Source organism: Mobula birostris, chromosome 22 (genome assembly GCF_030028105.1).
Source record: "Mobula birostris isolate sMobBir1 chromosome 22, sMobBir1.hap1, whole genome shotgun sequence".
In the NCBI taxonomy this organism is placed as follows: Eukaryota; Metazoa; Chordata; class Chondrichthyes; order Myliobatiformes; family Myliobatidae; genus Mobula; species Mobula birostris.
In genome coordinates, this window is record NC_092391.1 from 58,641,696 (window position 1) to 58,666,429 (window position 24,734).

The 24,734-nt window shown below is 45.4% G+C and overlaps 1 protein-coding gene across 3 annotated transcripts in view; it reads right to left on the bottom strand.

Annotated features, from left to right (window-relative positions):
- LOC140186224 (uncharacterized) overlaps positions 1-24,029 on the bottom strand; it is a 91,722-nt gene extending 67,693 nt beyond the window's left edge. For 2 of the 3 annotated variants that reach the window (XM_072240220.1, XM_072240218.1), the window contains exon 1: positions 23,894-24,029. In XM_072240220.1, coding sequence (XP_072096321.1) covers positions 23,894-23,966 — 73 coding nt within the window. In that variant the 5' untranslated portion in view covers positions 23,967-24,029. The remainder of the gene's footprint in view (positions 1-23,893) is intronic. The other variant, XM_072240219.1, reaches the window with a different exon arrangement.
- Between the last annotated feature and the right edge of the window lie 705 nt (positions 24,030-24,734).

Consider the following 24,734-nt stretch of genomic DNA (forward strand, 5'->3'; position numbering starts at 1 on the left):
TCCCGGTTTATGTCCTTCCTTTCTATTGCGCTAATCTCATCTTTAACCAGCAACGCCACCCCACCTCCTTTTCTTTCATGTCTATCCCTCCTGAATATTGAATATCTCTGAATGTTGAGCTCCCATCCTTGGTCACCCTGGAGCCATGTCTCTGTGATCCCAACTATATCATAATCATTAATAACAATCTGCACTTTCAATTCAACCACCTTGTTACGAATGCTCCTTGCATTGACACACAAAGCCTTCAGGCGCTCTTTTACAACTCTCTTAGCCCTTATACAATTATGTTGAAAAGTGGCCCTTTTTAATGCTTCCCTGGATTTGTCGGCCTGCCACTTTTACTTTTCTCCTTACTACTTTTTGCTTCTACCCTCACTTTACACTCCTCTGTCTCTCTGCACTGGTTCCCATCCCCCTGTTGTGAACTAACCTCCTCACGCCTAGCCTCTTTAATTTGATTCCCACCCCCCAACCATTCTAGTTCAAAGTCACCTCAGTAGCCCTCACTAATCTCCCTGCCAGGATATTGGTCCCCCTAGGATTCAAGTGTAACCCGTCCTTTTTGTACAGGTCACGCCTGCGCCAAAAGAGGTCCCAATGATCCAAAAACTTGAATCCCTGCCCCCTGCTCCAATCCCTCAGTCACACATTTATCCTCCACCTCATCGCATTCCTACTCTCACTGTCGCGTGGCACAGGCAGTAATCCCGAGATTACTACCTTTACGGTCCTTTTTCTCAACTCCCTTCCTAGCTCCCTATATTCTCCTTTCAGGACCTCTTCCCTTTTCCTACCTATGTCATTGGTACCTATATGTACCACGACCTCTGGCTCCTCACCCTCCCACTTCAGGATATCTTGAACATGATCAGAAATATCCCGGACCCTGGCACCAGGGAGGCAGACTACCATCCGGGTCTCTGGACTGCGTCCACAGAATCGCCTATCTGACCCCTTACTATCGAGTCCCCTATCACAACTGCCCTCCTCTTCCTTTCCCTACCCTTCTGAGCTACAGGGCCGGACTCTGTGCCAGAGGCACGGCCACTGTCGCTTCCCCCAGGTAAGCTGTCCCCCCCAACAGTACTCAAACAGGAGTACCTATTGTTAAGGGGCACAGCCACCGGGGTACTCTCTATTACCTGACTCTTCCCCTTCCCCCTGCTAACCGTGACCCACTTGTCAGCCTCCCGTGGCCCCGGTGTGATCACCTGCCTGTAACTCCTCTCTATCAACTCCTCACTTTCCCTGACCAGACAAAGGTCATCGAGCTGCAGCTCCAGTTCCGTAACGCGGTCCCTTAGGAGCTGCATCTCGATGCACTTGGCGCAGATGTAGACATCTGGGAGGCTTGGAGACTCCAGGGCCTCCCACATCCGACACCGAGAACAGCAAACTGCCCTCACACATACTGCCCCTCTCCTCAAATAACAACAGAAAATGAATACCAAACCTTCCTCGCCTCGCCCGTTTCCGCCTAAGCCCGTTGAGCCGAAGCCCTTAAGCCTTCACTCTGCTCCCGGCTCACTCCGTTGCCCGCTGTATGAGGCTCTGTTCCTTTTAAATCTGCCGCACTGCACTGCCCGACGTCACACGCCTGCGCAGTCCCGCCTCTCTGAATGCCGTTGGAGGAAAAAAAACCGAAAATTTCAAAAATGTCTTCCTCTGCACCCCCGCTCCGACTCCCTTCTTCGAATCAAACCCGAAGCACTATTTCTGCCCTTTTAAATCTGCCGCTTTGCACTGCCCGACGTCACACGCCTGCGCAGTCCCGCCTCTCTGAACACCGTTGGAGAAAAAAAAAACGAAAATTTCAAAAATGTCTTCCTCCGCACTCCCGCTCCGACTCTCAGACTTCCTTCTTCAAATCAAACTTTCATTCCTCTGCCTCGATCACGTCTGAAAGTTGTGGATGTAGACGGGTCATATTCTGCATAGAGGTTGGTGACCAGTGGTGTACCTCAGGGATCTGTTCTGGGACCCCTACTCTTCGTGATTTTTACAAATGACCTGGATGAGAAAGTGCAGGGATGGGTTAGTAAGTTTGCTGATGACACAAAATTTGGGGGGTGTTGTGGATAGTGTGGAGGGCTGTCAGAGGTTACAGCAGGACATTAATAGGATGCAAAACTGGGCAGATGTAGTTCAACTCAGATAAGTGTGAGGTGATTCATTTTGGTCGGTCAAATATGATGGCAGAATATAGCATTAATGGTAAGACCCTTGGCAGTGTGGAGGATCAGAGGGATCTTGGGGTCTGAGTCCATTGGACACTCAAAGCTGCTGCGCAGGTTGACTCTGTAGTTAAGGCGGCATACGGTGTATTGGCCTTCATCAACCGTGAGATTGAGTTTAAGAGCCAAGAGGTAATGTTGCAGCTATATAGGACCCTGGTCAGACCCCACTTGGAGTACTGTGCTCAGTTCTGGTTGCCTCACTACAGGAAGGACGTCGAAACCATAGAAAGGGTGCAGAGGAGATTTACAGGGATGTTGCCTGGATTGGGGAGCATGCCTTATGAGAATAGTTTGAGTGAACTTGCCCTTTTCTCCTTGGAGCGACGGAGGATGAGAGGTGACCTGATAGAGGTGTACAAGATGATGAGAGGCATTGATCGTGTGGATAGTCAAAGGCTTTTACCCAGGGCTGAAATGGCTAACACAAGAGGGCATAGTTTTAAGGTGCTTGGAAGTAGGTACAGAGATGTCAGGGGTAAGTTAGTTAGTTGTTTTTTTTAAACACAGAGTGGTGAGTGCGTGGAATGGGCTGCCGGTGACGATGGTGGACGCAGAAACGATAGGGTCTTTTAAGAGACTCCTGGACAGGTACATGGAGCTTAGAAAAGTAGAGGGCATGGGTAAGCCTAGGTAATTTCTAAGGTAAGGACATGTTCAGCACAGCTTTTTGGGCGGAAGGGCCTGTATTGTGTTGCAGGTTTTCTGTGTTTCTAATATTTGGGAAATTAAAATCTCCCACCACAACAACCTCGTTATTATCACATTGTTCCAGAATGTCTCCCTATCTGCTCCTTGATGTCCCTGTTACTATTGGGTAGTCTATAAAAAACACCAGTTGAGTTATTGACCCCTTCCTGTTCCTAACTTCCACCCACTGAGACTCAGTAGACAATCCCTCCTGTTATGTACCCCGTAACTGGGTTGCCAAACCAGCAGAAATGGACCATTTAGTTGGAGTCTGGATTACTGGAACTAAGAAAGTTTTATTAAAGAAATAAGTAACACAGTACTCTAATCGTAAGAATATAAACGCAACAGATTAGCAATGATAAAACACACGTGTACACAGAACTAGGGTAATAGGAATCAACCAAGCTCTATCGCAGTCTAGGGGTAAAATGATCAGTCTCAAGTGACGCAGAGTTCAGTTCAGCTGAGTACAGTTCACAGTAATCGCTGTTGTGCCGTTGGAGAGAGAGAGAGAGATAACATGCAAATTCTGATTCACACAGACCTTTGTTCTTCGCAGTTAGCTTCCCGGCGAACCCTTTTATGTCTTCTGTGGTCACCGACTGTGACCCCTCCGTTCTGGATACGACCGTTCTTCCACGGAGAACCCGGCACCCAGACAAGGGCGGACACACACACCAGGTTCCCGCCAATCGTACCCTTTCACCCTGTGCGTCTATGGTCGGTTCCCGCGAGCAGACCTCCAAACTCGCACCAACTTGTGGGGGCACACTGCTGTTCCAGGGTCTCGTTATCTCGTGGTGTGTGTCGTGCCTTAGCGAACCTGTTCTTTTTATCCCCCTGCTGGGGTATCGCCTGTCCATCAAACTTCAAACAGTTCAGGTTCAAAGCAATCGGTCTGTCAAAACTCGGACTGGTGTCTCTTTCCGTTTTCTCTCCCTCCTCTCTCATTAACATTTTGAATGTTTCTCCATTGTCTCACTTATCTCTCTCATTAGCATTAACCTTCTGATAACTTGGTTTTTCGTCACACTCCATGACTTCCTCCTTTTCTACAGCCGTGACACTATCTCTGATCAACAGTCCCACACCCCCATCTCTTTTGCCTCCCTCCCTGTCCTTTCTGAAACATCAAAAGCCTGGCACTCAAAGTAACCATTCCTGCCCCTGAGCCATCCAAGTCTCTGTAATGGCCACAACATTATAGCTCCAAGTACTGAGCTTAGAGCATGGATCATCAGCTTTGTTCATAATACTCCTTGCATTAAAATAGACACATCTCAAACCATCAGTCTGAGCGCGTCCCTTCTCTATCACCTGCTTATCCTCCCTCTCACAGTCCACAAGCTTTCTCTATTTGTGAGCCAACCCAACCTTCCTCCATCTCTTCAGTTTGGTTCCCACCGCCCAGCAATTCTCGTTTAAACTTGGCAAATGAATACAGTCATAAAGTCATCACCTCTATGCAGCAAGTAGCCAGCGCAATCCGCCACAAGTGGGAGGAATTCCCAATAGCCGAACATTTTAATTCCCATTCCTGTTCCGACGTATCAATCCAGGGCCCGCTCTTGCGCCTCAGCGTGGAGGAGCAACACCTGAAATTCCGTCTGGGCACATTCCAACCCAATGGCATGAACATCGATTTCAGAATCAGAATCAGGTTTATTATCACCGGCATGTGACGGGAATTTTGTTAACTTAGCAGCAGCAGTTCAATGCAATACATAATCTAGCAGAGAAAAAATAATAATAATAAAATCTAAAAAATAATAAATAAATAGATCAATTATGTATATTGAATAGATTTAAAAAACGAGCAAAAACAGAAAAAAAGTAAGGTAGTGGCCAAAGATTCTATGTCCATTTAGGAATCAGATGTCAGAGGGGAAGAAGCTGTTCCTGAATCGCTGAGTGTGTGTCTTCAGGCTTCTGTATCTCCTACCTGATGCTAACAGTGAGAAAAGGGCATGCCCTGGGTGCTGGGGGTCCTTAACAATAGACGCTGCCTTTCTGAGACACTACTCCCTAAAGATGTCCTGGGTATTTTGTAGGCTAGTACCCAAGATAGAGCTGACTAGATTTACAACCTTCTGCAGCTTCTTTCAGTCCAGTGCAGTAGCCCCTCCATACCAGACAGTGATGCAGCCTGTCAGAATGCTCTCCACGATACAACTATAGAAGTTTTTGGATCAAGAGTGGAGAGAGTGAGCAAGTTCCTGGGTGTCAGGATCTCTGAGGATCTAACCTGGTCCCAACATATCGATGTAGTCATAAAGAAGGTAAGACAGCGGCTATACTTTATTAGGAGTTTGAAGAGATTTGGCATGTCAACAAATAACCTCTATGAGGATTGCTAGGTGTTCCTTTGTCTTACTTTTCCTGAAGTCCACAATCGGTTCTTTCGTCTTACTAACACTGAGTGCCAGGTTGTTGCTGCGACACCACTCCACTAGTTGGCATATCTCACTCCTGTACACCCTCTCATCACCACCTAAGATTCTATCAAGAATGACTGTATCATCAGCAAATTTATAGATGGTATTTGAGTTATGCCTAGCCACACAGTCATGTGTATACAGAGAGGAGAGCAGTGGGCTAAGCACACACCCCTGAGATGCACCAGTGTTGATCGTCAGCGAGGAGGATATGTTATCACCAATCTGCACAGACTGTGGTCTTCCGGTTAGGAAGTCGAGGATCTAATTGTAGAGGGAGGTATAGAGACCCAGATCCTGCAACTTCTCATTCAGGATTGTGGGAATGATGGTATTAAATGCTGAGCTGTAGTCGATGAACAGTATCATGACGCAACACTCACAACACGCTGGAGGAACTCAGCAGGTCGGGCAGCATCTGTGGAAACGATCAGTCAATGTTTCGGGCTGGAACCCTTCGTCAGGACTGAAGAGGGAAGGGGCAGAGGCCCTATAAAGAAGGTGGGGGGAGGGTGGGAAGGAGAAGGCTGGTAGGGTCCAGGTGAAAAACCAGTAAGGGGAAAGATAAAGGGGTGGGGGAAGGGAGGCAGGGACGTGATAGGCAGGAAAGGTGAAGAAGGAATAGGGGAAAACACAATGGGTAGTAGAAGGAGGCGGAACCATGAGGGAGGTGATAGGGAGCTGGGGGAGGGGGCAGAGTGAAATAGGGATAGAGGAAGGGAGGGGGAGGGAATTACCAGAAGTTGGAGAATTCTATGTTCATACCAAGGGGCTGGAGACTACCTAGACAGTATATGAAGTGTTGCTCCACCAACCTGAGTTTAGCCTCATCATGGCAGTAGAGGAGGCCATGTATGGACATATCCGAATGGGAATGGGAAGCAGAATTGGGTGGCTGCTGGGAGGTACTGTCTGTTTGGGCGGATGGAGCGGAGGTGCTCAACGAAGCGGTCCCCATATCTGCGTCGGGTTTCACCGATGTAGAGGAGGCCTCACTGGGAGCACCGGATGCAATAGATGATCCCAACAGACTCACAAGTGAAGTGTTGCCTCACCTGGAAGGACTGTTCGGGGCCCTGAATGGTGGCAAGAGATGAGGTGTAGGGACAGGTGTAGCACTTAAGCTTACAGGGATAAGTGCCTGGTGGGAGATCCGTGGGAGGGACGTGTGGATCAGGGAGTCGCGGAGGGACCGATCCCTGCGGAAAGTGGAGAGGGGTGGAGAGGGAAAGATGTGCTTAGTGGTGGGGTCCTGAAGAAATGTCTTGGGCCGAACTGCTGACTGCTCATTAATTTCCACAAATGCTGCCTGAGCTGCTGAGTTCCTCCAGCATTTTGTGTCTGTTGCTTTGGATTTCCAGCATCTGCAGTCTTTCTGGTGTTTAACATTCAACAATTATAAAGAATGAAGGATTATATAAAAATAAAGTTAATGGACAGATATGGAATAAATGTGCATAAAAACAAATACCAGCACGTATTTACAATGTAAATAGCATTTTAAACAGTGGTTCAAAGAATCTACAGTGCATTGCAGTGACTGAGGTAACAGAGAGGGGTAGGGTGGCTAACTAGAATGGTTGATCAGATTAACTGCATGCAAGACGAGCTTTTCACTGCATCATGTCACACGTGACAATAACAAACCAGTAACAATTCAGTTTGAGAAACAACGAGATCCAGGAATACCAACACCCTCTTCTCTGTGGGACTCCTCACTTGGTTACACACTGACCCAGCCCAACTGATCGTCTGCCTGCCCCACACCATTGCATCTGCTTCACCACATCCCGTTCCGACATCATCCACCCAGCCTACCACAGAGCTCGCAGTTATTCTACCCCCAACCTCATCTCTACATGGTATCAGTACTCTCCACACACCCCTCTGTTTAATCCCTCTATTGTACAACATCCTACACTAAATGAAACACGATCTCTGGGGAAAGCAACGGCACTGTGATTATTCTCACTACAAGCGCTTTGCCAGTCCTGATTAATGGTCTCTGCTGCTTATTTCCTCTGCATAGACGCTGCCTTCATTTTGTGTGTGAAGCCCTTTTCCTTTGTCCAGGTTGCACAAGCCCTTAAATCCAGGAGACACCCACTCAACATTTCAGTGACAACTTCTTCCCCTCTGTCAGATTTCTGAATGGACACTGAATCCATGAACACTACCTCAAAGTCGAAAGTACACTTATTATCAAAGTATGTACAGACAGCCACAAAGACGCCAAAAAGAACACATTTAAAAACTGTCAAACACCCAATGTGCAGAGAGAAAAAGCAAAAATTGTGCAAGTAATAGAAGCAAACAAATAGCATTCAGAACTGAAGTTTATTGAAGATAGTCTGTGTACGGCCTCAGTTCAGTGCAGAAGCGAGTAAACGTCGTGGAGCAGCAAACCAGACCGGGCCTCACACCGACCCCAACATCCTGACCTCTTCAATCTGGTTTGGCACTTCCAACATCAAGTGGTTCCTCCTCCTCGGACCCGAGCTCTGTCACTTCGACATGCTCTGGGGCCTTGATCCCACTGCCTCGATTTGGCCCGTACCCGACCTTCCCAATTCAGCCTGGTGCTTAAATCGAAACTTGGGTCTTTCTCGCCAACGGGGACAGGACAGGCCCGGCCCAGGCTCCACCTCGCCTCTGCTCACCTCAAGTCCACCTCGCCTCAGTTCTGTCACATTGAAGTGCTTCCAAGTCCAAAGAGAAGTTATAGGCTATTGTTTGTGGTGATCATTTATCAGAAAAAGTGTTAAAATAAAGTATTTAGTTGCTTCCTTTGTCTTGTTTGGTGCCAATAAGTAGTTGCTGAGCTACAACAATGCCAGCTTAAACCTCACTATTTGTGCTCTTTGTGCATTACTTATTTTTTAAATATATTCCTTATTGTGTATTGCACTGTACTGCTGTCACAATTCATGACTCACGCCAGTCCTGACTCTAATACACATACAGTACTGTGCAAAAGTCTCGGGCACATCTATCGCTCGGGTGCCCAAGACTTTTGCACAGAACTGTATTTGTCAATGCAGAATGGAAAGGAAGTCCATAAATCTGGTGGGAGCAAAGGATATCGGGAATGGCGAGGGTGGAGCGACACAGGAGGGATGTATAACAGGCAGCAGAGAAATATTCCCACTACCTATGGACTCACTTTCAAGGACTCTGCATCTCATGTTCTCAATACTCATTACTTTTTTTTTATATTTGCAGTTTGTTGTCTTCTGCACTCTGGTTGAACACCCTAGTTGGCTGGTCTTTCATTGATTCTGTTATAATTATTATTCTATAGATTTATAGAGTATGCCCACAGGAAAATGAATCTCAGGGTTGTATGTGGTGACTTTGATAATAAAGTACTTTTGATAATAAATTTTACTTAGAACTTGGAAAGCAAGTTTGCAAATCTGTTGAGAGCAAAGGGTGTGGAAATGGTGAAGGTGTAGTGCCGTGGTAGGGGTGTGGGACAGGCGGCAGAGAAAGAGTGCCAGGGGGCAGGCAATGGCAGTGTGGGTGCAGACACACCCCGAGACACCAGGCAAAGTCATTTGATTGTAGACAATTGGTTTATTGGTCATTACAGAATGTCTCTCTGGTGCTTCCTGCTCCTTCCCCTCTCCCCTCCCCTTTTCCCAACCATGATTCCCCTCTCCCTGCCCCCTTCCCACTCCCAGTCCACAACAGAGACCCAGATCAGAATCAGGTTTATCATCACTCACGTCTTAAATGTTTTTTTTTGGAAGCAGCACTACATTACTGTGCAAAAATCTTAGGCTCTCTGGCTACACACACACACATATATATATAGTGTACACATATATAAAGCACTTTTGCACAGGACTGTATGCACAGGTGTAATGAAAAACTTGCCTGCAGCAGCATCATAGGAATCAATTTCTAAATGGACATTGAACCCATGAACACTGCCTCACTACTTTTTTTCACTTCTATTTTTGCACAAAAATATTTCTATTTTAACTAGTTAATATATACTTATTGTAATTCACAGTTTTCTCTATACTGTATCATGTAACACATTGTACCACTGCCACAAAAACAACAAACCACGACATATGCCAGTGATATTAAACCAGATACTGATTATTGGATAAGCAGCGTTCACAAGTTCTACAAGAAAGAACCATACTGAGAGCAAAAAGAAAGGCACTGCTTGTGTTTCTGTCTCACGGCAGATCCCAACCTCACATGTTGTCTCTGAGGAATTTGTATGTTGTGTGAATGAGATTGTGGGTTTCCGCACAGCTCTTTGGTTCTTCAGAGGAACAGAACCATGTGCTGGTAGGTTAACTGGTTGCTGTAAATGATATAAAGAATCAAAAGGCAGTTGATGGGAGAGAATAATTTGAAGAGTACAGGTCAGTAGGTAGACATGAATTAGAGCTATGGGATTGTTCCCATAGTTACCAGTGGGAAAGCTGGTTTATTATTACTTCTACACCCATGTCTTTTGGTCTTATTATTGTCACATGTACCTAGGTACTGTGAAAGACGTGGTTTTGCATGCCGTCTTCACAGATCATCTCATCACATCAGCAGTAGACAGGAAAACAATAACAGAATGCAGAATAAGTGTTACAGTTATAGCGGAAGTGCAGTGCAGGCAGACAAATAATGCACATGGCCCATAATGAGGTAGATCGTGAGGTCAAGAGCCCATCTTATCATACTAGGGGACTGTTCAATCATCTCATAATGGCCCAAAGTTCAAAGTAAATTTACTATCAAAGGACGTCAATGCCACCATATACAATCTTGAGATTCATTTACTTGTCGGCATGCTCAATAAATTTATAGAGGAATAACCATAACAGAATCAATGAAAAGCCCAGCCAACTTGTGCATTCAACTAGAGAGCAGAAGACAACAAACTGTGCAAGTACAGAAAGAAAGAAAGAAAGAAATGATTAATAGATAGATAGATATTGAGAACAAGAGAGAAAGAGCCCTAGAAAGAGAGTCAACTGGTTGTGGAAACACTTCAATGATGGGGTAAGTGAAGTTAAACCCTTTGGCTCAAGAGCCTGATGACTGAGGGGTAATAACTGTTCCTGAACCTGGAGGTGAGTCCTAAGGCTCTTGTATCATCTTCCTGATGGCAGAAATGAGAAGAGAGCCTGTCGTGATGATGGATGCTGCTTTCCTGCAACAGTGCTCTGTGTAGATGTGCTCAATGGTGAGGAGGGCTTTATCTGTGACGGACTGCGCCATATCCACTACTTTTTGCAGGATTTTTCGTTCAAGGGCATTGGTGTTTCCATACCAGGCCGTGATGCAACCAGTCAACATACTCTCCACCACACATCTGCAGAACTTTATCAAAGTTTTAGATGTCATGTCGAATTCTCCGCAAACTCCTAAGGAAGTAGAGGCACTGCCACGGTTTCTTCATTTCCGCACTTACATACTGGGCCCAGGACAGGTCCTCTGAATTGCAAACACCAAGGAATTTAAAGTTGCTGACCCTCTCCACCTCTGATGAGGACTGGCTCATGGACCTCTGGTGCCAAACTAACGTGGAAATTTTAAAAAAACTACAGATAATAGAATACTGAAACAAAACACAGAAAACGTGGGAAATATTCAGCAGGTCAGGTATATGCATTGAGAAACAGAGCTAATGTTCCAGGTTTGGCATCATTTGCCAAGACTGGGAAAGGGAAAAAACTAATTTGTTTTCAGTAATGTAGAAGATGGGGCAGGAACGGGCAAAACAAATGGATGAGAGCTCTTTACAACTTGCTCTCAGTTACCTTTTATTTGCACAATGTGTCTTTTTTTTTGCACAGTGGTTGTTTATCAGCCTTTATGTAGAGATTTTGTAAAATCCATTACATTTCTTTATTTTCCTGTAGATACCTGCAAGGAAATTAATCTCGAGGTAGTAAATGGCAATATACGTACAATAATAATAAATTCAGTTTGAACTTTTGAGTCTGTGAGAGCAACATTCGATTAAATCAAGATGTATTTAATTGTGTCTTTAAGACTCGGTATGTTTTTCCTGATGGACTATTACAGCTGGCTAACATCTTTACTTTATTACCCCAGTGTGTCGTCGTCCCCTCGTAACAAGCTAAGAGCGAACGATGCAAGGCAGGAAACCGGAAAACCATTCATTACCAACTGAAGGACTTTCAAACCAGATCAGATATATTTAACACATGTACTTCGAAAAATGCAGTGAAACACACTCCTCTGTATTAACAACCAATATATTGAAGGGTAGAGGAACAACACCTTGTATTCTGTCTGGGTAGCATCCAACCTGATGGCATGAATATCGATTTCTCCTTCCAGTAAAATTAATTTTCTTCTCCCTCCCCTCTTCTTCTTTTCCCCACTCCGGCCTCTTACCTTTTCCCACCTGCCTATCACCTGCCCCTCCTCCTTCACTTTCTCCTCTCCTATCAGATTCCCTCTCCAGCTCTACCTTTTCCATCCACCTGGCTTTACCTGTCACTTTCCAGCCATCCCCCTTCTCTGCCATTGGATTTCTGAATGGACATTGAACCCAAGAACACTACCTCACTACTTTTCCCCCTTTTGCGCTCCTTATTTAACTTTTTAAGTATATATTTACCGTAATTTAGTTTTTACCATTATCTATTATATTGTTGCCACATAACAACAAATTCACGACATATGCCATTAATACTAAACCCAATTCTGATTCTCTAACTCCCCCCCTTCCCTCTTGTTCCATTCCCCACTCTGGATCGCCTTTCACCTCATCTCAGCTGCCCATCATTTCCCCTGGTGTCCCTCCTCCTTCCCTTTCTCCTGTGGTCCACTCCTCTCTCCCATCAGATTCCTTCCTCCAGTCTTACCTTTTCCACCTATCACCTCCCTGCTTCTTATTTCTTAGCCCCTTCCTGCCCACCTGGCTTCACCTATCACCTGCCAGCTTGTCTTCCCTCCCCCTCCCCTCACCTCCTTATTCTGGCTTCTTTCCCCATCCTTTCCGGTCCTGAAGAAGGGTCTCGGCCCGAAACATCGGCTGTTTATTCACTGCCATCGACGCTGCCTGCCCTGCTGAGTTCCTCCAGCGTTTTGTGTGTGTATTGCTTTGGATTTCCAGCACCTGCAGAAGCTTTTGTGTTTATAATATACCGAAGTGTTGCCACACATTTCCGATGTCAATATAACATGTCCACGATGCTCGGCAGAACAAAACGGATCACAAGAAGGAACAGAAGACAACAAGCAATGAAACGAAGGCAGCCAGACTAGCTCTGTTCCTTTCTCCCACCCATCCACACACGCAGACAGTCCTCCAGCTCGAGGACAGGCCTCCACCTCTCCAGTTACCAACCAGTGAGTATAGCCACCCAATGCATCTCAAGACAATGTTTCCGCAATCGTTCAAGGCTGGAAATTGTAATTCCCAAGCAACTTCTTTTCCAAGGATATTTCCCCCACCCCCAAATTCTTCAATTCTATAACACCCTCTCGAATAGGTTAGCCTGATTAACAGCAGGATTCTTAGCAGTGTGGAGGAACAGAGGGATTTTGAGGTCCATCTGATAGGTGGTTAAGAAAGCTTATCCTGTGTTGGCCTTCATCAATCAGGGTGGGGGGGGAGGGAAGAGGTGGAATTGAGTTCAAGGGCAGTGAGGTAACGTTGCAGCTCTATAAAACCCTGGTCAGACCACACTTGGAGTATTACCGCCATCATTAAGGGCCCCCACCATCCAGGACATGTCCTCCTCTCACTGCTACCACGAGGGAGATGGTGCAGGAGTCTGAAGGCACACTCAGCAATTCAGAAACAGCTTCTTCCCCTCTGCCATCAGATATCTAAATGGACATTGAACCCATGAACACTACCTCACTACTGTTTCCCCTTTTTGCAGTTTATTTAACTGTTTTAAAATATAAATATATCATAACGTATAGTTTTGTTATGTATTGCATTGTACTGCTGCCGCATAACAACAAATTCCCTGGTATATGCCAGTGATACTGAACCGGATTCTGATTGTAGTCACCTCACTAGAGGAAGGATAGAACATAACAGCACAGGAAGAGGCCATTTGGCCCACAGTGTTGTGCTGAACCACCTAAAAAGCAAATCAAAAACACCCAGACACTAATCCCTCCTACCGACACCATGTCCACATCCCTCCATCTTCCTTACATCGGTGTGCCTATCCAAGCGTCCCTTAAAAGCCTCCAATGTATTTTCCTCTACCACCATATCAGGCAGCGCATTTCAGACATTCACCACGCTGAGTAAAAAATACTTAACCCCCCACATCCCCCTTTAAACCAACTGCCTCTCACCTTCAATGCATGCCCTCTGGTATTAGATATTTCACCCCTGGGAAACAAATATTTCCTGTCCACTCTATCTACGCTTCTCATGATCTTGTAAATCTCCATCAGATCTCCCCACATCCTCCAGCTCTCCAGAGAAAACAACCCAAGTTTATCCAGCCTCTCGTGATAGCACATGCCCTCTAAACCAGGTAGCCTCCTGGTAAACCTCTTCAAAGCCTCAACATCGTTCCTATGGTGGGGTAACCAGAACTGTACACAATACTCCAGATGTGATCTAACCAGCCAGCATTTTATAAATTTACAAAAAAACCTCCAGACTTTTGAACTCAAAGCCTTAACTAATAAAAACAAGCATTCCATAAGCCTTCTTAACCATTTTATCAACTGGTGTAGTCACTTTCAAGGAGATATGAACTTGGATCCCAAGATCTCTCTGCTCAGCAACACTTGTCTTTAACAGTGTACCTTGCATTTACCCTTCCAAGGTGCAACACCTCACATTTATCTGGGTTGAACTCCATCTGCCATTTCTTGGCCCATATCTTCAACTGATCAATATCATGCTATATTCTTTGCCAGTCCTCAATACTACCCATAACTCCACCAATCTTGGTACCATCTGCAAATTTACTAACCCGCCCATCTATATTTTCATTCAGGTAATTTACAGTGCCTATAAAAAGTAATCACTCCCCTTGAAAGTTTTCATGTTTTATTGTTTTACAACATTGAATCTCAGTGGATTCATTTGGCTTTTTTTTTTGACACTGATCAACAGAAAAGATTTTCGTGTCAAAGTGAAAACAGATTTCTACAAAGTGAACTAAATTAATTACAAATATAAAACAAAATAATTGATTGCTAAGTATTAACTGCGGCGTGGGAGAAGATTGGTTTCCCAAGCATAAAGGCAAAGCTTTTAATGGCTTAAAAACAAAGTTAATGCCCTGGAGTGGTCAAGTCAGAGTCCAGACTTCAATTCAATTGAGAATTTGTGGCTGGACTTGAAAAGGACTGTTCATTCATGATCCCCATGCAATCTGACAGAGCTTGAGCAGTTTTGTAAAGGAGAATGGGAAAAACTGCAGTGTCCAGATGTGCAAAGCTGATAGAGATCTATCCACACAGACTCAAGGCAGTATTTGCTGCCAAAGGTGCATCTACTAATAGATGCAAGGGGTGAATACTTACTTATTAAGTCCACTGTGATTCAATATTGTAAAACAACACAGGGGGGTGAACACTTTGATAGGCACTATATATACATCACAAATAGCAGAGCTCCCAGCAGAGATTCCTGCAAAATTCCACTAATTGCAGACCTCCAGCTTGAACAAATCCCTTCAAAGACCACCCTCTGTCTTCTGCGCACAAGCCTGTTCTGAGTCCAAGCAGCCAATTTGCTGCAGACCCCTTGCATTTCATTCTGGATTAGCCTCTCATGAGAGAATTTGTCACTACCTTAACCTCAATCTCTCTCATCGCCTTGTCAAAAAACTCAATCGAGTTGGTAAGGGACGACTTGCCCCACACAAAGCCATGCTCATCCCACCGAGATGCAACACAAGTCATTCCTGCCTGTGGCCATCAAACTTTACAACTCCTCCCTTGGAGGGTCAGACACCCTGAGCCAATAGGCTGGTCCTGGACTTACTTCCTGGCATTTACATATTACTATTTAATTATTTATGGCTTTATATTGCTTTATTTATACTCTATTCTTGGTTGGTGCAACTGTAATGAAAACCAATTTCTCTCGGGATCAATAAGTATGACTATGACTATAACTAAACCATGGATTTCCAAATGCTCAGATATCCTATCCCTAAGAATTTTCTCCAGCAATTTCCCTACAACCAATATGAAACTCAATGGTGAAAAGTTCCCAATATTTTCCCTTGTTCCCTTTTTAAATAGAGGTACAACATTAGCCACTCGCCAGTCCTCCAGACCTCGCCTGTGGTTGTAGAGGACACGAAGATACTGGTCAGGGACCCAGCAATCTCATCTCTTGCCTCCTTCAAAAACCTGGGATAAATCCCATCAGGCCTGGGGGATTTAGCCACTTTAATACTCATTAGGAGGCCTAACACTTCCTCCTCGATGACCTCCAAACACCCTAACTTATTTATACACTCCTGGTCCTCCATGTTCTTTTCCTTGGTAAATACTGAAGCAAAGTACTCATTAAGTACCTTGCTCACATTCTCTGCATCTAAGCAAATATCCCCTCTTTATTCTTGAGTGGTCCCACCCTCTCCCTAGTTATCCTCGTGCTCTTGATGTATGTGTAGAATGCATTGGGATTCACCTTAATCCTACTGCCAAAGACTTTTCATGGCCCCTCCAGGCTTTCCTAATTCCCTTTACTTCTTTTCTGGCTTCTTTATAATCCCCATGTGCTCTGTTTGATCCTAATTTCCAAAGCTTCACATACTTTTTCCTTTTTCTTTTTGACTAAATTCATCGTCTCTCGGGACATCCGAGGTTCCCTTACCTTTCCATCCCCATCCTTCCTTGTAACAGGAACCTGCCTTTCCTGTACTCTGTGTAATTGCCCTTTAAACACCTTCCACATGTCTGATGTGGACTTGCCAGAGAAAAAGTGTTCCCAATTAACACTGCTTAGTTCCTGCCAAATGGCCTCATGATTTGCCCTACTCCAATTTAAAACTCTTTCACAAGTGCCATACCAAGTCTTATCTATAGCTATCCTAAAAGTTAAGGAGCTGCGGTCACTGTTCCCTAACTGTTCACCCACTGAAAGGTCAGTCACCTGGCCAGGCTCATTACCCAACACCAGGTCCAGTATGGCCCCTCCGCTCATTGGACCGTCCACACACTGATTTAAGAAACCTTCATGGAAACACTTAACAAATTCTGCCTCATCTAAACCCCGTGCACTAAGAAGGTCCCAGTGTATATCAGGAAAGTTGAAATCCTCCATGACAACAACATTATTTCTACACATTTCCTTAATCTGATGCGGAAGCTTTAGAGAGGACGCAGATGAGACTCGCAAGGACGTTGCCCGGATTAGAGAACGTGTCTTATAAGGAAAGACTGAGTGAGCTAGGGCTTTCTCTTTGGAGCAAAGAAGGATGAGAGATGACTTGAAAGAGGCATATAAGACGATGAGGGGCATAATTCAAGTGGAAAGTCAGAGACTTTTACCCAGGGCAAAATAGCTAATACAAGGAGACAATCTTATGATTGGAGGTAAGTATAGAGGGGAATATTAGAGGTAGTAGTTGTTTTTTTTTTTAAACAGGGGTACATGGAACGCCCTGCCAGAGGTGGTGGTAGAGGCAGCTACATTAGGGACATTTAAGAGACTTGTAGATAGGTACATGGATGAAAGAGAGGAGGAAGGAAAGATATGGGGAAGGAAAGCACTGTATTGATCTTGGAGTAGGTTAAAACCTTGGCACAACATAATGGGCTGAAGGGCCTGTTCTATGACTACAGTTAGAGAATTGCATGGTGCAGTACATCACTGAACACCTCACACCCAAGCCAGTTCTAAGAACCATTAACCTGGGGAACTTAGCAGGTCGAGCAGCATCCTTGGGCCAAGAGGGACAAGCAATACTTTGGGTCAAATGGCTGCACCGCTCCTGAAATGTCAACCATTCCTTTCCTTTCTGCTCTCCCCACTCCCGCCCCACCACACGGTCCCTGCTCAACCTGCCGATGTCCTGCGGCAGACTTCTTGTTGCTCCAGATTCCAGCACTAGAGTGTCTGAACAAGATGCGTCACTGCATGGTACAGAGACCGTACTACAGCAGACAGGAGGGCTCCACAACGGGTAGCCAAAACTGCCCAAAGCATCACAGGCACCAGCCTATCCGCCATCAAGAACATGCACACAAAGGCGCCAGAAAAGAGCCTGCAACATCAATAACGGATCCCACTCTTTCCATGACCGTGATTGTTCTTGGCCAATAGAAGTGGTTTACCATCGCCTTCTTCTGGGCAGTGTCTTTACAAGACTGGTGATCGCAGCCACTATCAATACCCTGCAGAGATTGTCTGCCTGGCATCATTGGTCGCATAACCAGGATTTGTGGTATGGACCAGTTGTTCATACGACCATCCACCACCTGCTCCCAGGGCTTCACACTCTGATCTGGAGGGAGGGGAGGGACTATGTTGTTGCAGTTTATGTACTAATACTTAAGGCATTTTTATTTTTTTTTTGTGCTGCATAGGATCCAGAGTAACAATTATTTCATTCTCCTTTACATAGGCAGATCGTGTCTAACAAGCCTGATAGAGTTCTTTGAGGAGGTGACCAGGCATATAGATGAGGGTAGTGCAGTGGATGTGATCTACATGGATTTTAGTAAGGCATTTGACAAGGTTCCACATGGCAGGCTTATTCAGAAAGTCAGAAGGCATGGGATCCAGGGAAGTTTGGCCAGGTGGATTCAGAATTGGCTTGCCTGCAGAAGGCAGAGGGTGGTGGTGGAGGGAGTACATTCAGACTGGAGGGTTGTGACTAGTGGTGTCCCACAAGGATCGGTTCTGGGACCTCTACTTTTCGTGATTTTTATTAATGGCCTGGACGTGGGGGTAGAAGGGTGGGTTGGCAAGTTTGCAGACGACACAAAGGTTGGTGGTGTTGTGGATAGTGTAGAGGATTGTCAAAGATTGCAGAGAGACATTGATAGGATGCTGAAGTGGGCTGAGAAGTGGCAGATGGAGTTCAACCCGGAGAAGTGTGAGGTGATACACTTTGGAAGGACAAACTCCAAGGCAGAGTACAAAGTAAATGGCAGGATACTTGGTAGTGTGGAGGAGCAGAGGGATCTGGGGGTACATGTTCACAGATCCCTGAAAGTTGACTCACAGGTAGATAGGGTAGTTAAGAAAGCTTATGGGCTATTAGCTTTCACAAGTCGAGGGATAGAGTTTAAGAGTCACGGTGTAATGATGCAGCTCTATAAAACTCTGGTTAGGCCACACTTGGAGTACTGGGTCCAGTTCTGGTCGCCTCACTATAGGAAGGATGTGAAAGCATTGGAAAGGCTACAGAGGAGATTTTCCAGGATGCTGCCTGGTTTAGAAAGTATGCATTATGATCAGAGATTAAGGGAGCTAGGGCTTTACTCCCTGGAGAGAAGGAGGATGAGAGGAGACGTGAAAGAGGTATGCAAGATATTAAGAGTGGACAGCCAGTGCCTCTTCCCCAGGGCACCACTGCTCAGTACAAGAGGATATGGCTTTAAGGTAAGGGGTGGGATGTTCAAGGGGGATATTAGAGGAAGGTTTTTTACTCAGAGAGTGGTTGGTGCGTGGAACGCACTGCCTGAGTCAGTGGTGGAGGCAGATACACTAGTGGAATTTAAGAGACGACCAGACAGGTATATGGAGGAATTTAAGGTGGGGGGGTTATATGGGAGGCAGGGTTTAAGGCTTGGCAGAACATTGTGGGCCAAAAGGCCTGTACTATTCTACGTTCTATGTTCTATTTGTGTACTGGAAATAAAGAGCTAAATGAAGGGGGAGGAGCTAAAGATGGTGCCAGAGACTGACCTCAGTTCATCTGCGAAACTATTTAAATTCTCTTTAATGTCTCTTCTCTCCTTTTCAAGGTAGCAGGGGTCCTGTCAGAGCCCGTAATCTGCACCTGCACTCAAACTGCAGCTCTTCACGGCAGTAGGTTCCTGCTCTCACAGCTCACCGAGCAGCCTAGTGTTTTTGATACCTCCAGGAAGACGTGCTGCTCTGCGTCCATGGAACAACCTGATACCTTGCCGATTTCGCCAAATGAAGTGTTGTGGGGGATCAGAGCATCGAGGCAGCGGGTGTGGCCATTGGGTGCCTCTGCACTCAAATGATCTCTCTCTCTAGATGGTGAGACAGAGCTTGTTGCTGATTCTCAAGTTGGGGGAACTCTAAAGCGATCCTGCAGTGATCAAAACAGCGAGCTGTATGTCTCCTGTCTTGATGTGGAAGGAGCGATACCTTCCTTTCTCTTTCTCTCTCTCTCTCGAGAGACAGACAGAGAGAGACAGAGAGACAGACACCCCCCCCCCCCCGGGATATTGAACTCTTGGGATGAACAGGGGTTGTTGACTAACTCTAGATTATGGTCTCTTTGGGGGCTTTTGCTATTGCTTGCATGCATGGTGTATGGTGGGGGAGACTGATGCTTTCTGCTGGAATAACTGGAGAGGGACTTTGGGGTTCTATATTTCTCTGTTATTCATTCTACAGGGTTTCACATGGGTGTCTGGGAAGAGTAAGAATTTCAGGTTGCATACTGTACACATTCCCTGAAATTAAACGTAACCATTGAACAAGCTTGAGTTTGCCTTCTCATGTCTTCAGTTCTACAAAGTACTGGTTCCTTGTCTCACCCCCACCCCCAGCCCAGGGGTGTGTGCTGAACAGCAGTGGAATGGTCCTCTCCCCAACCACAGTGCACTCTGGGACCAACCACATATAGGCACAATAGAAATCTGTTGAAACACCTACGGGAAAAATGGTCAAATTGATAACGTTCCCCTCCCTGCCACAATGCTGGGCTGTCTTCTTCCTGACTATATGTTCAGCTAACTTAGAATCCACGCAAGCACCGATTCCCAGATCAAAACAAGTTTTTCCACTTCCAATTATCTTGAATTAGCCCTTCCTTTGTAAATTTGCAGGGCAAGATGAGGAAGCACACACCAGTCCTCGTAGAGGGATCAGCAGTGGAGCGAGTGAGCAATTTCAAATTCCTGGGTGTTATTACCTCTGAGGACCCAACCTGGTCCCAACATATCGATGCAGATATAAAGAAGGCAAGACAGTGGTTATATTTCATTTGGAGTTTGAGGAGAGTTGGTTTGTTGCCTAAAACACTAAAAATTTCTACAGATGTACCATGAACAACATTCTAACTGGCTATGTCACCGTCTGGTATGGGTTGGGTTTTGGGGTAGGGGCTACTGCTAAGGATCAAAGCAAGAGTTGTAAACTTATTCAGCTGCATCCTGGGCACTAGCCTCTGTAGTATCCAGGACATCTTCAAGGAGCGATGCCTCAAAAAGGCAGCGTCCATCATTAAGGACCCCCATCACCCAGGACATGCCTCTTCTCATTGTTACCATTAGGGAGGACGTACAGAAGCCTGAAGACACACACTCAGGAGCAGCTTCTTCCCCTCTGCCATCCAATCTTTGAATGGACATTGAAGCTATGAACAAACACTACCCGATTACTTTTTTTAATTTCTGTTTCTGCACTATGTATTTTAACTATTATATATATACTTACTGTAATTCAGATTTCTTCTCTCTATCATGTATTGTATTATACTGCTGCCACAAAGTTAACATATCTCACAATGTATGCCGGTGATATTAAATCTGATTCTGATACGTCAACATCATTTTGATATTTCACAAATTCTACCTAGGCCTGGATGTGAGAGGAGGGGAGCTTGTCAGCAACCCCATCCCCGGGAGAGGAAAGATCTTCACCTGGAAGGCAAATGAAGTCATGTGATGAAAGACACGATTCTGTGGACACCACAGGGCCAATCATCCTTCTGTCACCCAGGATCACCACCAGAGTGGCCCAGGACACCGGACCCTGGCAGCTGTTGTCAGCAGCTTATGCCCCTGTAGGAGGGAGGGGCTGAACTAACAAACTACTTGTTTTAACTTTGGGTAACTTTCCAAGACTGGAATGTGTCATTTAGAAACTGCAGAAACATTTAAAACAACATCCACCACAGTAAAACCATAGTTTCAAACAAAAATTTGAAAAGATTATTTCATAAAAATGCATATTTTTAAAAATACAATCCTGGAGATGTTACTCCTGAAGCCAGCAGATTTTAGAAAAACAACCCTCTGGTTAATTAATGCTCTTCAAGGGAAGCAATCAGTGTTTAAGAACAATTTCTTCACCACCACCATAGATTTCTGAATGGACAATGAACCCAAGTACACTACCTTCTTTTTGCATTTATTTATTTATATAGTACTGTGCAAACATCTTAGGCACACACATATATACAGCTAGGGAGCCCAAGACTTGTGCACAGTACTGTAGTAATTTGATGTATTGCACTGTACTGCTGTCACACAAAAAAACCAAATTTGATGACATGAGTGATGATAAACCTGATTCTGATCTGGGTCTCTATTGTGGACCGAGAGTGGGAAGGGGGCAGGGAGAGGGGAATCATGGTTGGGAAAAGGGGAAGGGAGAGGGGAGGGAGCGGGAAGCACCAGAGAGACATTCTGTAATGATCAATAAACCAATTGTTTGGAATCAAATGACCTTGTCTCAGGGCTGAGTGTGTCCACAGCCGTGTCACCCCCTCCCCTGGCACTCCTTCTCTGCCACCTGTCCCACACCCCTCCCACAGTGCTCCACACTCACCATTCCCACATCCTTTGCTGCCACAAGATAACAAACTCACTCTCCACTCCAAAAGTCTTAAGCACCTTTGCTATCCATGCCTTAGATTCTTACACTGTTCTGTAAATACAAAAACAAATCATGGAACCTTTTCTTGTTTAACCAATGAGATGTTTAATTTCTATCTTGCAAAGCTTGGGGTGCTTAAGACTTTTGCATAGTACTGTATGTAAATTTCTTGTTGTAATTTATAGTTTTTATTAATATACTGCTGCCAAACAAATTTCACGACATATGACAGTGATTCTGATCTGGTCAATACTGTACAACATATATTGCAGAGTACTGTATGTACATTTCTTATGCAATTTATATTTTTCATTCTGTATTGCAATGTTCTGATGCCACAAAACAATGCATTTCACGACATATGCCAGTGATATTAGACCTGCCTCTGATCTGCTCTCCTCATTCAGACTGATCAGAAAGGGACTTCAACTCTACCAGGTGACTTATTGTTAACCGGGTTCTCAGCTAAGGGACAGACAACAAACACTGCCATTGTGAACAAAGAAAAAGGCGTATATGGACCATTTTACACCCGTACACGTCTACACAATGCTGTGAACAGTCTTAGACACAGCCTGAACAGATTTAATGCTCTCACTTTTTAATGAGATCAGTTCAGAAAAACAACAGGGCGGGAAGAGGCAGAGATATTACCTAAAGTAGGCGGCGTGGGGGAGCCGGGGGGGGGGAGGAATAACTGGGTCTCCATAACAGCGGCTTCATATTAATGCCGATATATTGTCACCCGGTGCTCTATCGACATTTCCACGTGTCCCGCACGATAGGGGATACAACACGGGAGGGGCGGATGAACGGGTGATCAAAAACAGCCCTCGGGTCTCGCTGTTACTGAAACAAAGGCAACATTTATCGCAGCCCCTTCGGCCAATATAATTGGGGGGGGGGAGGAGGAGGAGGTGGTTTAAAACGGTAAGAGCAAAGAAGGCCATTAAAATGGGGGTCATTTGATATGCTGACTCCCCCGCACCCCCCGTTTTAAAACGCGTTACAAAACCTCCATTTATGAAGGAGTAAAACAGGCAGATATGTACACCTCCAGAGCCGGAAAGTTTATTTCCCCTCCCGGCCAGGGAAGGACGGGTTTACAAAGGGAATGGATTACCGGGCACTCCAGAGGCCAGAGCGTGTATTTTCTCGTAGCCCCGTGAAAACAATCATCGTCAACACAGTCACGGACTATAGAGGCAGCCTGGACAGTTTACAGATGTTAGACGGTCTACGAGCCAATCTGTGGGAATATTTGAAACCGTCCCCGCTCTCTGATGGTATTTGTAATGACTGAAAAAAAGGCGCCTCAGGAACCAAAACAGTCGCTTAAAGACAAAAAGCAGCCCCGATTTTAAATGGAAATTATGCACCAGACCCTCAGGAGATTTATTTTAAATATAAGGCAGAAGATTACATCAATAATAAATTCGTAGTGTTTTTTATTTCAAATGTTTCGAACATCATCTTTCCACAATTCAATACATAGGTGCTCAACGCGCAGCCTTGTAAACATACAACTCTAAAGTCGCGAGCATGATTTCGTTTACTCATTGACGAAAACATTTTCCCAAAATGCCGATCAAAGTTGCAACAAACGAAAAGCCCCCTCCGCTAAATGTAAAGTTGCAAGTTTTAACAGCGCCTTTCAAAACAAATAAACTCAATTTCAACTGCTACGCAACCGTGCATAAGTGTGTGGGATGAGTACTTAAAAAAACATAATTATTCCGAGTTACGGTTTTGTCTAAAGCTCCCGTGTATTTTTCTTTTGCCCCCACCTACCATGCGGGTTGCAGCCGCTACACTCCAGGTTATCACCAGCGCCGCGATTCGAACCAGCCTCCCTGCCATCGTCCCGGAGCAGAGAATCCTCTCACTGGCGGGTCCTCCGCCCGTTCATCCACCTGTGTATGAGTGAGGAGGACGAAAGCGCGTTCCCGGGAGCCCGCGCGCACGAGCGCTCGCACACTGCGAGGTGGAAGGAGGGCGGGGTGTTTGGTGTCTGGGGCCGCGCTTCTAGCGAGGCTTTTCTTAAAAGGGCAATTGCAAAAATAAACTGTGTTAAAAAGAGCCGGGGAGGTTGGTCAGGGACACTCACACTGGCGAGCAGTTTGCGTCCCCACATATTTCAAGAGATTTTTCATTCTCTCTCCCGCAGTTGGGAGAAATGCACTATTCTTTCTCTCCGTGTTCATTGTTACAAACTGTTCACAATCTGTCACATTGTGTCCAGCAGCCTTAACCTTGTTCTGAGATTTCTACAGATATGCCGTGGAGAGCAGTCTAACTGGGGGAAGGGGAGGGGGCTACAGCACAGGATCGAAGTAAGCTGCAGAGAATTGTAAACTTAGCTCCATTGTGGGTACTAACCTCCATGTATGTAGGACATCTTCAAGGAGCCATGCCTCAACAAGGCGTGCCTGTCATTAAGAACCCCCACTACCCAGGACATGCCCTCTTCTCAATGATACCATCAGGAAGAAGGTGCAGTAGCCTGAAGACACACACTCAATGGCTCAGGAACAATTTCTTCCCCCTGCCATCCGATTTCTGAATGGACATTGAACCCAAGAACAGTACTTAACTACTTTTTAAATTTCTATTTTCCTCTGTTTATTT